Raw genomic sequence first — 13,157 nt, 5'->3', positions numbered from 1 at the left:
CAACTAGTACTATTGTAAACACAATATTTTTTTAATTGTGAAATAACAAAACGATACCGCAAATAAATACAAAAAGCACATGGAAATAGTACATTCAATTAAAACACCAAATTTAATTTTAAGCCGATTATTTTCTTGCTGTATAAAATTAGTTTAATACCGAAAGGGAGGTAGACTTTAGTAAAATAAAATTTCCATTTTAATATTCCACTAGAACCATTTGAGAAAAACAAATCCACTAGAACCATTGAAAAACAAAACCACTCGATCGATGCAACATGACTTCAATTGCATCATGTTTCCAGTTATTCTTTTGTAGTTTGTAAATCAACTTTTAATTGTATATATGATTATATTTCTAATCTAAAGGAATATAATAGAAGTGTAAAAAAGTCCTCACCGAACATTGATTGTACGACCAATAAAAAACAACATACGAATCAACCTTCTATTTTTGTAGGATGGAAATACGAATCACCACGAGTCCATGACCAAGGGATAAATAAGAAATTATTAGAGCATGCTTAATGCGGCGGGCCGGACCGCGGTTGGGTCCCGGCCCACGTCACGCGGCGTAGGAGACGAGCATTTTGCGGCTTGGGCCGGTCCCGGGGTCTGGCCCGGCTCAGGGCTAAGTGTATCGGGACGAGCCGCAACGCGATCCGGCCCAGCGTTAATTGGTGTTCGGGCTAGACCGGGCCGCAACTTCAATTTTTTTTTAATTCGAAAATTTATCTATAAATACCACTCCATCCATTTTCATATCTATTCAACTTCATTTCTCTCCCTAAAATTTAAAAAAATACCTCCTTGTCAAAGAGCAATCGAAGCTCAAATGGTCCGAATGTTAGAGGCGGCGGTACCGACAATCCAAGAAGAAATCAACAATGAAGTGGAATGCTACCAAGCTGCTGTTCAAGCGTGGAACGAACAACACGTCCGGGTACCATGTACTCGGATGTATATCCACCGAGACCGTGAACAAGCTGGTTTGCGGCTTTTCACATATTATTTCTCTAGAGATCCTCGATGGAGTGATCAGATGTTCCGTCGCCGGTTCTGGATGCGGAGGCCTTTGTTCCTGCCCATCGTCAACACAGTTGTAGCTCGTGACTCGTATTTCAAGCAAACCACCGATGCCGTGGCCCGGCAAAGTATATCGACTTTGCAGAAATGCACATCTGTCATACGTCAACTCGCTTACGAAACTACTTCAGATATGTTCCATGAGTATCTCCATGTCAGCGAGCATACTGGACGGGATAGCCTAGCTAAATTCTGTCGGGCAGTCATCGAAGCATTCAATGATACATACTTGAGAAAACCAACGACCGACGACGTTAGGAAGTTGGTGAACATGCACGAGCGGACCCACGGCTTCCCGGGGATGCTGGGCAGCATCGACTGTATGCACTGACAGTGGAAGAATTGTCCAACGGCTTGGAGAGGACAATACACTAGCGGGCACAAGGGCACACATCCCACGATTGTGTTGGAGGTCGTTGCCGACCAACGATTGTGGATCTGGCATGCCTACTTTGGTGTCACTGGGTCGAACAACGACCTCAATGTGTTGAACGAGTCTCCATTGTTCAACGACTTATGTGCCGGGTGAGCGCCGAACGCAGTGTTCAAAGCCAACCACCGTCGGTATAGTATGGGGTACTATCTGGCAGACGAGATCTACCCTCGATGACCCGTGTTCGTGAAGACTATCACATGTCCGACAACGGATCAGAGGGCATTGTTTGCCCAAAAGCAAGAGGCGGCTCGGAAAGATATGGAACGTGCATTCGGAGTCCTCCAAGCACGGTGGGCTATTGTGAAGGGAGCGGCCCGTGGTTGGCAGCGTCCACTAATCGCCGACATCATGTATGCGTGTATCATAATGCATAACATGATCGTTGACGACGAGGAAGAAAATGTCACTTTGTGGAGCGACGATCCGCTCTCCAGCACCGGAAGTAACTACACTGTCACCGCCCCGCTCGTGCAGGGCATTCCTCTCGACATCCGCAATGTCATGGCCCGTTCAGCTGTGATGCGCCAAGAAGAACTACACACTAGCCTCCAAGCCGATCTAATTGAAGAGATTTGGACACGCACCATTTCCAGCATTGATGTTATGTTTTAATGTATTTTTAATTTTCTACTTTTCCATATTTTAAATTTTTTAACGTTTTTTATTTCACGCGTAAAATAGGTTGTAAATCGTGAATAGTGCAATTTAATAGTTGTGGCCTGGGATGAGCCTGCAGAGTTAAAGCAGTTGTGGCCTGAGACTTAAATTTAGGGAAGACACGGAAGAGACTTAGTTCCTCAATGAGGATGGGGTTAATGATGCTCCTTCAATTATGTACAACAATTAAAAGATCAAGAAACAAATACATGAAGCAAGAAATGCTTGGTCATAATCATCTCAAGAAGTAGCGCCTTGTATAAGAATAAAGATAAATTACAAACAACAATTTTCACTTCACATAGCTTCTCATCAGCCAACTAAGCCCACAATGCTAACAAAGACATCAAGGCAGCCCCCAAGAACAACAGCAAATACGAAACAAACTGCAGCCTCGCGTTGCAGCTCATTCGCTTGCTCAAGAAATCGGCAGCGATCAGATCGACGAGCGCCATGTACACGAGGATCCCAGCAGAGATCGAGTCCAGGACACCCTCGACCACCAGTGCTCTCGGGCTTCTGGCATTGTAGAACGATGATATGCCGATCCCAATACCTATCCCGATCGGGGTTGTTATGGCGAAAAAGCAAGCCATCAAGGTCGACTGGAGGGTCCGTAGCTTCGCCTGAGAGATGCAGCCTCCGAGAGCAAAGCCTTCGAAGAACTGGTGGAACGACAGTGCTCCGATCAGAGGCCTAATTGTACACGGACTGTGTGAAACTCCGAGCGATAGGCCGATGATCACCGAGTGTGAAACTATACCGAGTTCAAGAACCTGCATATGCAAATTCAGTCAGAAACAGAGCGTTGTTTTACAAAATTTGATTTTCCAGTCATGTTAAATTTAATTGGTAGAGATGGACATGCCTGTGAAACAACAAAGTGGCGAGCTGTATTATCTTCGCCTTCCCCACCCCGAAAGCCGAAGGAATGCGAGTGCGAGTGCGAGTGCGAGTGACCGTGGTGATCCTCACCCTGATGCCCTTCGCACGACCCTTGCTCTTGTGAATGACTGTGCCTGTGATGCGCCGCGTGCGCGTGCATCCCAACGATGTGCATGGCACCCCCTTCCTCTTCTCCAAACACCTTTGCACCACTCCCCCTTGTCTCTACCGAAACTATCCCTGATTCGTCTCCGGTCTCTGACATATCAGCCTTGCCAACTTGGCTTTCTTCCTCCTGTTTCCTCTGCTTCCTCTCGTAGTACTGTGTCCCGACAAAATCAGCTAGCAATGTCCCCAGAGCGGCCATCATTGCGATGAATCCCGAGAAGGGGAACTTCAACCATGGGGATTTCGGTAGACAAGCATTGGTTAAAGCCTTGGTGGCGTCCGGCAACATGTGTACGAATCCCGTGGCGAGGATAACGCCAGCTGCAAAGGCTTTGGCAGCAACGAATAAGTTAGAATCTGTGCGCAAAAACCGGCGCTTCTTCCCAACTAACGGAATGGCCACGCCACCCACTCCCATAATGAGGATTGTAGCAATCGCGATGAGCTTAAGGATAAGAGAGAATGAGTCGTCTCGGCATCCTTCATCCTCTTCCCTGTAGGCTTCACACACAGCATTCGACACAGAGTGGGATATGTTCTGCACAAATGAACCTTCACCACCACCAAAACAAGAGGAAACAGTCGGTCTTTCTAGTTCTACATTAAATCAAAGTAAATGCAAGAATCGCATTTGCAACAAGCAAACATCGATAAAGGTTCAATCATCATGCTCAGATAAACAGAACACATATTAAAGGAACTCCAAACAACCCGACAACGTGGCCAGATACAAAAAAGGATAAGGCTATATATACAAAAGGAAAAAAGAAAAACCTAAAAGGGATTACCACCTAGTAGGAAAGGGAGTACCCGTCACGAGATAGTTCTTGACAAACAGTGCATATCACATAAATTATAAAACTACAAAGGAAATAGCAAGGCCAGACACAGAAGTGCTAAAATACCAAGAAGTGCTTCAACGAAATCACTACAACAGACGCTCTAGAACATACACAACGATTCACTAGTTGCTTGTCAAGGCATCCTACAAAAGCAGACGACTCAGGCAAGAAAATAGCAAACTCAATAATCAAAATCATTTCCCAGATTACAACTTTTTCCCTATTAAAACACCTTAAATATGCCTACTCTTTAACACAACAAGGAATCACTCAACTAAGCTACCGTCTCACAGTTGTGAACCTAAAATCAGACTTTTCACCTCAAAATTCACCACTTCAACCACACCATAAAACACTATATTCCATAATCAAAAGCTGCAGGTTTTCATATGTCAAGCATAAACCTAAGCAAATAACATAAAACAAAATTAAATTCATTATTTCCACATCAAGTACAAGACCAAAACCCAAAGAAGGCAGCTGAAATTTACCAGAATAAACCCGAATCCTCTCTCCATATCCCCCTCCCCACACAAACGGCAACAGATCCTGCACCACCATTCAAAAATCAAGCAAACATCAAAACCAATCACTCATAAATCCAATAAAACCAAAACCCTCTCTCGATTGTAATAACGCCGAAGGAATTTACCTCGAGAAACGACATCAGCAGCAGGTGAAACCCCCCTATAACCTAGATATTCCACCCTTAGTTTGGAGCTTCCTAATTCAATTCCACAAAAAACGCATCGATTCAAACAGCAGCAGTCCTAGGGAGTCGCAAAACGCGCGGAATGCGGCCAAGGAAGGAGTTCGTTGAAAAGCGGAGGAATAAAAGTATTTATAGAGATGACGTCGAGATGCGAGGATGTAGTAGAGATTTGCAGAGAGAGAAATGTTGACATTTTTAGAGAGAGAAGGCAGGGGAGAGGGAAGAAACAGGGGATGCTGAGAGAGAATTAGAGAGATTGTGTCGACACTTTATGTAATGTTTTTTTATTGTTTATCTCACTTCTATTTTATGACTATCAAATCTAGTTTTCTCAGATATATTTTTCTTGAAAACGATATTTATGTGTATAAATCATAAATGTTTAAAGAAGTATATATGGTTATTATCTCATATTGTGACAAGAAAATCTCGTTTTTTGAAGGAAATTTGCTTAAAATAAAAAATTGGCTTGAACTTGGCATTTGGCAATGTTCGATGGATAAGGTAGTCATTTTAATATTCATTTACTTAAGTTATGAAATTTGATCTCGTTAATCTTGTGAAAATTGAAAAATAAAATAGGAGTATTAAACTAATGTATTTAATTTTTCAAGATTTTCTAATTATATACTCCGCGCCATTTGATAATGTTTGAAAAAATATTATTTTGTTAGAATTTAAAAATAAATAAATTGTGAAATTTCGCAATAGATAAGCATTTAAATTACAAATTTCTTAATTGAAATACTATTAACCTTTTTAAAAATTTGTGTGCAAGATTCTTAACTCAATTTATAAATAATTTATCTTGGACCTCTTAAGCTTATTGGACGCCCACTTAATCCAAATGAGCATTGACTAATTTTTAAATACTCATAAATAAAAACTTTGATGTAACTTAAGATTTCTGTGTCTCTTTTGCTTAATTAATCTCCATTATTCCTTAATTTGCGTGATTTATTGACTTGTCAGTAGATGCCAATTGCCAAAGCACAACTAGCTAAAGACAAACAAACTTAAAAAAATAAATAATTACCGGTTATATATATCAAATCTCATCATAAACATGGTTGGTTTGATATATTCTTTGTGAAAGCATATAATAATATATAGTACTTTAAAAAAATATTGGAGGCTCATAATTGTAATGTTACGTCTCAAAATAATAGTGAGCAATTATTGTAGTATAGGCATATTCCATGCGTGACTAAAAACAGTGTGTAGCTTGAAATAAAAGTCAAGTATATGGATGGTCACATTAATTTCTTATTTATAATGCTAGCTCTGAACCTAATGTTGTTTTACTGATTAATATATGTGTGTTCCCATCATTTTAAAAGTAGGATTTATGCAGAATTGTATATCCATTATAAAATCATAGATTTGAGTGAAAAACACTATGAAATATAAGCTTCAGTTTATATATTTTAACTTTTAAGTCATGTATTAAATCTCACAAATCTAAATTGATAAGATAATTAAAAGAAATGTCAACATTATGATAGTAATTTGGTATTTCAAAAGTTGCAAGATTAACTAAAATTTGGTCGAATTCATGATTTTCTTTTAATTTATCCGAAATTAAATATATTGAATTTGGTGGATGGAAATAAATATTAGGCTCAAAGAAATTTAAACCCTGGTCCAAATAAATATTGGGCTCAAGATGTTCATTTAATTTAATGTGGCGATATTAATTGGGGCCACCCTCAACATAAATTAGAGGGCATAGAAATAATTCAGATTTTTATAAACGAGAATGATCAGACCCTGAATGATACGGAGTATAATCCAAATAAATAAACCGTATAATGAAGCAATATTGTCTAAAACGAATATGATTTATAAAAAGTTGTTTTGACTTTTTTTTTAATTACCAAATATATTCACCGGTAGATTTATAAAAGGTCATATAAAAATAACTCGAATTGTAAAAAATGTATAATATTAATCTAATCTTAGTATTTCGTAAAAAGACATAGAAATAAATCAAAACAGATTATATCATATCAAATCCTAATCCAAACAATATATTCTAGATTCATAGAGAAAATAATCTAATAATATAGTTTAGATTTATGTAGAATTTCAGAGAAATTATATATCAATATATAGTTCGACTGGGTTTTTGAAAAAAATAATGATGATTGTGCATAGTATTTGAAGTAGGTAAAGTTGTCTTATTTTTATTAACATATATTATTCTGCATAATCGTTCTTTTACCTGTTTGATAAGTTGGTAATGTCTAGATACAAATATTTATATGACTATGTGTTATTCTCTATGGTCCATCAAAGACCACAATTTTTTCATTAAAATACAAGGACATGTCACAAATTTGGTCGGATAACATTTTTAACTCATTTATAGTTTACTAGACAACAACGAAAACACCTCGTCTGAGCTTATCTTGACACAAAGTCCACATTTCTTATCTTGTTTTGCAAATCTTCTTATATCTTATCTTTCTTATCAAACGAGTATTAATAGTACCATCTAATCAAACTTATAATTCATTTCGATTTCAAAAATTATTTGTTACACAATTTATAAGAATGAGTAAAATCTCATATAATAATTTAAGATTAACTTGAGTCACAAATGAATAAAATCTCACATAATAATTTAAGATTAATTGAGTCACAATTGACTTGTAAACAGTGTACTTGATTGAAAAATATAAACACGATTAATAATGACAATGGCTAATATATACTCCATGTTAATGTGTAAGCCAAAAACAATAAATATGGTAATTTATATTTTCAGAACAAGAAAACACGTCTATTTTACTTATATGCTTACTTTTATTTTATTTTATCTTATTATAGTGGAATTTGTAAAATATTTGTGATAGAAAAGAAGTCACTTTGATCGGGTCATTACGAAGCAAAAAAATATCCTTTTTTTGTTACCAAACAAAATAAAGATAGGAGATACCTTGCCCTTATAAAAAAAAATATCCTTTTTTTTTGTTACCAAACAAAATAAAGATAGGAGATACCTTGCCCTTATAAAAAAAAGAAGTGACGTGGATTTCAAGTAAAAAGTTCCACTACGAAATCATTTTGTTCAACTTTATGTTTAATATTTATTCTCGTGATTATTTTTAATTATCAGTACTACGCCATCCAATAAAATAAAAGAACACCAATTGACTATTACAAAAGGGAAAAAAGAAAAAAACTATTATGGCCAGTACTTATTTTTTTCTAAAAAGAAAGTCAACATTTTTAAAAATAAATGAATATGATTTATTCAGTGATGTAGATTATATTGCCCAATAATTTACACAAAATTCGACAATTTAACGATCATATAGATCAGATAGGAAAACAAATCTTTAACTTGATTAGCAAGGGTTTCCTCTCGATTCCTCTTTACTTCGTTGTTACATACTATGATAAATTTCACATAGATTCATAAATCGCACATGTAATATCACACATATATTTCCACTACCAGATCGATCTAGCCCTATTACAAAGATTTTCACTTTCAATATGTCACCAAAAATATACTCTTTCCGTCCACGAAAAATAGAGCATATTTATAATTTTTTATTGTTCACGAAAAATAAAGCACATTTAAAAAAGAAAGTTTTCAACCACTTATCTCTTACTTTTTTCCTTCTATCTTACTAATAATATGAACCACACATTCTACTAACATTACTTCTCTCTTACAATATTTTTTTACTTTCTATCTTACGTTACCACGTACTATTCACAATGTATCATATTTTTCGTGGATGGAGGGAGTATTCAATTGTCGTCTACTATCTTGCCACAAATCAAATAAATTAAAAACATTGTAATAAAATAAAATCAGCATAGTTTATAATATCTCTTATTTTAATCTTTTTTGCTTAATTTTTTTCTATTTTTATTACTCATCTACTTTAATCTTTATTCACTCACATAATTTAGTATATAATACTACCCCACTTGATTAATTATCATGACCAAAAAAAATTAAATATATGATGAGAGGAATAATTTTTTTTCTTTTACTTATGTAACCACCTACTACTACTACTATACTCTATACACCATTTCACCATCCAATCCATCTCCCCTACTCCCAAAAACAAAAATCTCACAACCCCTCTCCTCCAATTAACAAACACACACAAACACTTTCTTCTCTCTCCACCAATTCTTGTAGCCACAATGCTGGAAGATTCAGCATCTGCAATCCAATCCTCATCCCTCTGGGCCTCCATGAACAGCTGGCTCACCCCCACAGTCCTCTTCCTCCTCCTCAACCTCATGATCGCCACCATTGCCTTCACCTCCTCCACCTTCTCCCACCCCCAAAATCCCCCTCCCTCCCCAGCCAGATCACCGTCGCTCCTCCACCGCCTCAAATCCATCAACCTCCTCTCCTCCCCTCCGCCCCAAGACTCCTCCCTCCACCACAAACAGATCCCCGATTCCGACACCCACTTCGCCGCCCACTACTTCTTCCCCAACCCCCATGAATCCGAAGAAACCCCCACCTCCGCCGCCGCCGCTGCTCACGAATCGTCGCCCCACCTCGCCTCCGCCGCCGCAACCGGCCGAGAAACCGAGGCCCACTTCGATTTCGAGGAAAAAGCTCCGATCTTTGCCGATTTCGAGGCGGCCCGCGAAGGGGAAAGTGAGAGTCTTGAAATGAGCATGGATGAGGTTTACAGCCAGCTTAATAAAGATGCCACCCACTTTAACAGGACGAAATCCGACACGAAGCCCGCCGGCGGCGAGATTCCGGCGAAATTGGCAGCGAAGATGCGGAAGTCGGCGAGTGTGAAATCGGCGTTCAATCACTTCGAGGAGGGGGACATCATGGAGGCGCGGCGGCCGGCGACGGTGAGGGAGGGCCGCGCCGCCGTGGCGGACGAGGGCGGCGTTGATGCGAAAGCCGACGACTTCATCAATCGGTTCAAGCAGCAGCTGAAGCTGCAGCGGTTGGATTCGATTATCAGGTATAAGGATATGATTGGAAGAGGGAGGTAAATTTGATTAAAAAAATGGAAAAAAATTTAAAAATATTTTGAGGGGTTATTCTGGAATTTATGTTAAGTTGTGGGGTTCTTTTGTAATTTTTGGATTTGTTGGAGTAAATTGTTAGTTGTTGATGGTGGAATTTGGATCTTGATGGTGTCTTACCTGTGGTTGGATAGTTGGAGCTTTGCTTTGTGTTGTGGTGGTGGCTTGAATATGGGGTGGGTATTTTGGTCATTTCGCTTGGTGTTTTTTTGCATTCATTTGTAGTGATCATATGGTTAGGTGAATGAACGGCTAATTATTCTTATTTATGTAATTGTATTTGCTTTTTAGTGATAGAGAACATGTTTTCATTTCGAAATGGGAAACAAAGTTGAATCAGTTTAAGTAAAGCAAAGGAAGATTGTAGCTTGATCTTGAATTGAATGAGTATTTTATTTCAAAATTTTACAAGAAAATGATGCTAAAAGGGTAAATTTACTTGTTCTTTATGCATAGTGTATTCAACAATGGGGAAAGCATATTTTAATTGAATTAGATGCCGTTCAATTATCACTACTAATTATTATATAATTATTTATTTAAGATTAAGTTATAAGATTATTTTAATTAAATGAATGCTATTATGATTAATTATTATGTAATTATTTATGTATAAGTTGGGACTCAATTTCATAAGTAGTTCGATGATCAACGCTACATCGGGTGAAATATAGTATAGAATTGGTGATGCTATATCGAGTGAAATATAACATGATTGTCGGTGCATGTGATGAGGGTAAAATAACGTTTGGAGTAATAAATAATTTTGGTATGATAAATTTGAAATTGGATAAAGTGGGCATGTGCAATATAAATGTTGCTATAAATGCAATTACTAGATGCCATGCCACTATCGACTGTGGTCCAAACCAATAGGGATTTAAAGATGATAAAAAGGTGGAGACAAATACAAATCATACTTTTTACTATTTGACCAACATGGCCCCACCATTAGAAGAGATTTTACTTCTATGATTAGTTATATTGTCTCAAATCTTTGGTTTGAAATGACATAACAAAACAACTTTGTCTTTGTGTATTTGTTAGGAATGGAGAGTTTTTGGTCATTTAGAAATGAAATGTACAGAAATATGGAAACATTCATGATTCAACTATAGAAATATAGAAACATAAGTTGCATGATGTTGGAGTTTCCGGTACAGCTTTGCGGTCCAGTACAAGGACCGCGTCGACTCGAGACAGATAATGCCGAGCGTCTCATGGAGGAAAATCGGGGCCAAGCCGAAGACGGTCCCGGCCTAATCGAGCCTTGTGTTTGTATCATATGAAGAGGCTACGTAGCATTCAGTGTAACACAATTGAGGGAATATATCAACTTTTATTTAAAGAAATTCTTAATATGCAAGTAAATATTAATTGTGATATTAAAGATAAATGAATTATTAATAAAAAAATTGCTAAATTTAAATTGCGATAATAACGATCAATCTTTAGAGTTAATTATTTATAAAATTATGAAGACTGTCATTTATAGTTTGTCTCGTGTCTTTCAAAATTCTAAATTTTTTTTTTTTTAAATTCTATCCAGTTAAGTCAATTTTGTTTTATTTTTGTAGTTTCTTAGGTTGAAATTCAACGTTGTAACATCCTCGTATAATATTAATACTAGTACAAGTTTATAGAACTATTCATCGTCATCATCAAAATTTGACATGGAAGCACCAATTTAATACTACATCGGTCCTAAAAAAGATGGAAGAGTTTTATCATTTTGGGTTGTCCATCTAAATTGAACCAATTATAAATATGGATAGTTTTAACCAATTACAAACACTAATACTAATATAGACCCCGCTAACATTACTTCCACTATCTCTCTTATTTTGTCACATCACTCTCTTACTTTACCAACTGCACATTAAAACGCATATTATTTATAAGTTTGTCGATTTTGTTTATAATTTAACCTATACATGCAAAAAACATTTGATTGCTTAGTTGCTGCAGAAGAGACACGGTTGGTAGGTATGTAGGAGATGAACCTTCATTGAATAATTCTTAGAGCATCCGCAACGCATCTCTTAACCGTCTTGGAGAGACGAGACGGATAAGAGACAGCGTTGCAGCCTTCCGTCCCGGTCTCGTCTCGCCGAGCGTCTCGTCCCGGAGGGACGGCTCGCGCGACAGCTCGCCACGCGCCAGCGCTGGCGCTAGGCGTGACACCCACTCGCGGGCAAGCGAGTGGGCGTCGTCACGCTGAGCAATAAATTATTTTTTTAAAAAAAATCGATTTTAACAAAAAAAAATGAAAAACAGTAATATTACCGTAGAAATTTTAATTTTTTTTATTCTATAAATACTCTTCTTTCATTCTCATTTATATACACAAACACACATCTATTCTTCTCAAATCATCTCTCTTTCCTCTCTTTTTGCGCAGAAGCAAGAGGCTGCTCGCAAGGATGTGGAGAGAGCGTTCGGGGTTCTCCAAGCTCGCTTCAACATTATCAAAGCCCCGGCTCGTACGTGGTTTATGGATAATATGGTCGACATCATGTATACGTGCATAATCTTGCACAACATGATTGTCGTCGACGAAGGACCAAAAGCGGGAAATTGGTTCGACCCTGAAACCCCGGGAAGCTCTACCGCAAGTAGTCTGCCTCGCAGTGGAGTGCATCCGTCTATGCAAGATCGGTTGTCTATTCGGGCAAGGACACGTGATTCTACCTCCCACGCCCAACTCCAGGAGGATCTAATGGAGCACATTTGGGTAAAATTTGGCAACCAATAGGCGCACATGATCGCCATTAGACAACTATTTTTTATATTTTTTAGATTTTATTAATGTGGTTTTTTATTTTTTTTGAATTTTAAGTTGTAATTTTATTTTATTTAATGAAGTGTGTTTTTATTAATTGAATTTGTTGGAAATAAAAATAAAAAATGAAATTGAATGAATAGTTAAGTTAAGAGACGATTAAGAGATGGAGGGCTGCAGGTGCTGCCTCTTAGTTAAGAGATGAGATGAAAAGTACAGTGAGGTCCATGAATAGTGAAGAGATGAGACGATTAAGAGACAGCGTTGCGGATGACCTTAATTTGCTTGTATTATAGTCGAACATATAAAGTACTATATCTTAATTGCCTATAAAACTACTACGAATAGGTGAAACTTACTTTTCACAAATTGAATGATTAATCAAGAAAGTTCAAGATGGACTTTTCTAGGCAAAGGGTCCATCACTCTGATCAACGTCCTTTAGGTCGAGCACGAGGGCCCAATTAAGATGCCACCTTTTGCTTGAGCTGCGGCCGTTGCAAAATGGGTCAAGACTAAGACACAATATAAGCTTGGTCCATATTTATACTAATATTT

The 13,157-nt window shown here is 37.6% G+C and overlaps 2 protein-coding genes across 2 annotated transcripts; one reads left to right on the top strand and one right to left on the bottom strand.

Annotated features, from left to right (window-relative positions):
- Positions 1-2,417: 2,417 nt before the first annotated feature.
- LOC121752256 (zinc transporter 4, chloroplastic-like) lies at positions 2,418-5,061 on the bottom strand. Its single transcript, XM_042147231.1, has 4 exons — positions 4,727-5,061; positions 4,566-4,623; positions 3,048-3,784; positions 2,418-2,955 (listed from the first exon to the last, which is right to left on the bottom strand). The coding sequence occupies exons 1-4, from the start codon at positions 4,739-4,741 to the stop codon at positions 2,500-2,502; spliced, it is 1,266 nt and encodes a 421-aa protein (XP_042003165.1). The 5' UTR covers positions 4,742-5,061; the 3' UTR covers positions 2,418-2,499.
- A 3,763-nt stretch (positions 5,062-8,824) lies between these two features.
- LOC121753376 (pathogen-associated molecular patterns-induced protein A70-like) lies at positions 8,825-10,136 on the top strand. Its single transcript, XM_042148665.1, has one exon. It carries the CDS (start codon positions 8,960-8,962, stop codon positions 9,782-9,784), a length of 825 nt encoding a protein of 274 aa, XP_042004599.1. The 5' UTR covers positions 8,825-8,959; the 3' UTR covers positions 9,785-10,136.
- The last annotated feature ends 3,021 nt before the right edge of the window (positions 10,137-13,157 follow it).

This window comes from Salvia splendens, chromosome 10 (genome assembly GCF_004379255.2).
Source record: "Salvia splendens isolate huo1 chromosome 10, SspV2, whole genome shotgun sequence".
Lineage (NCBI taxonomy): Eukaryota > Viridiplantae > Streptophyta > Magnoliopsida > Lamiales > Lamiaceae > Salvia > Salvia splendens.
This window is presented reverse-complemented; position numbering and strand designations above follow the sequence as displayed.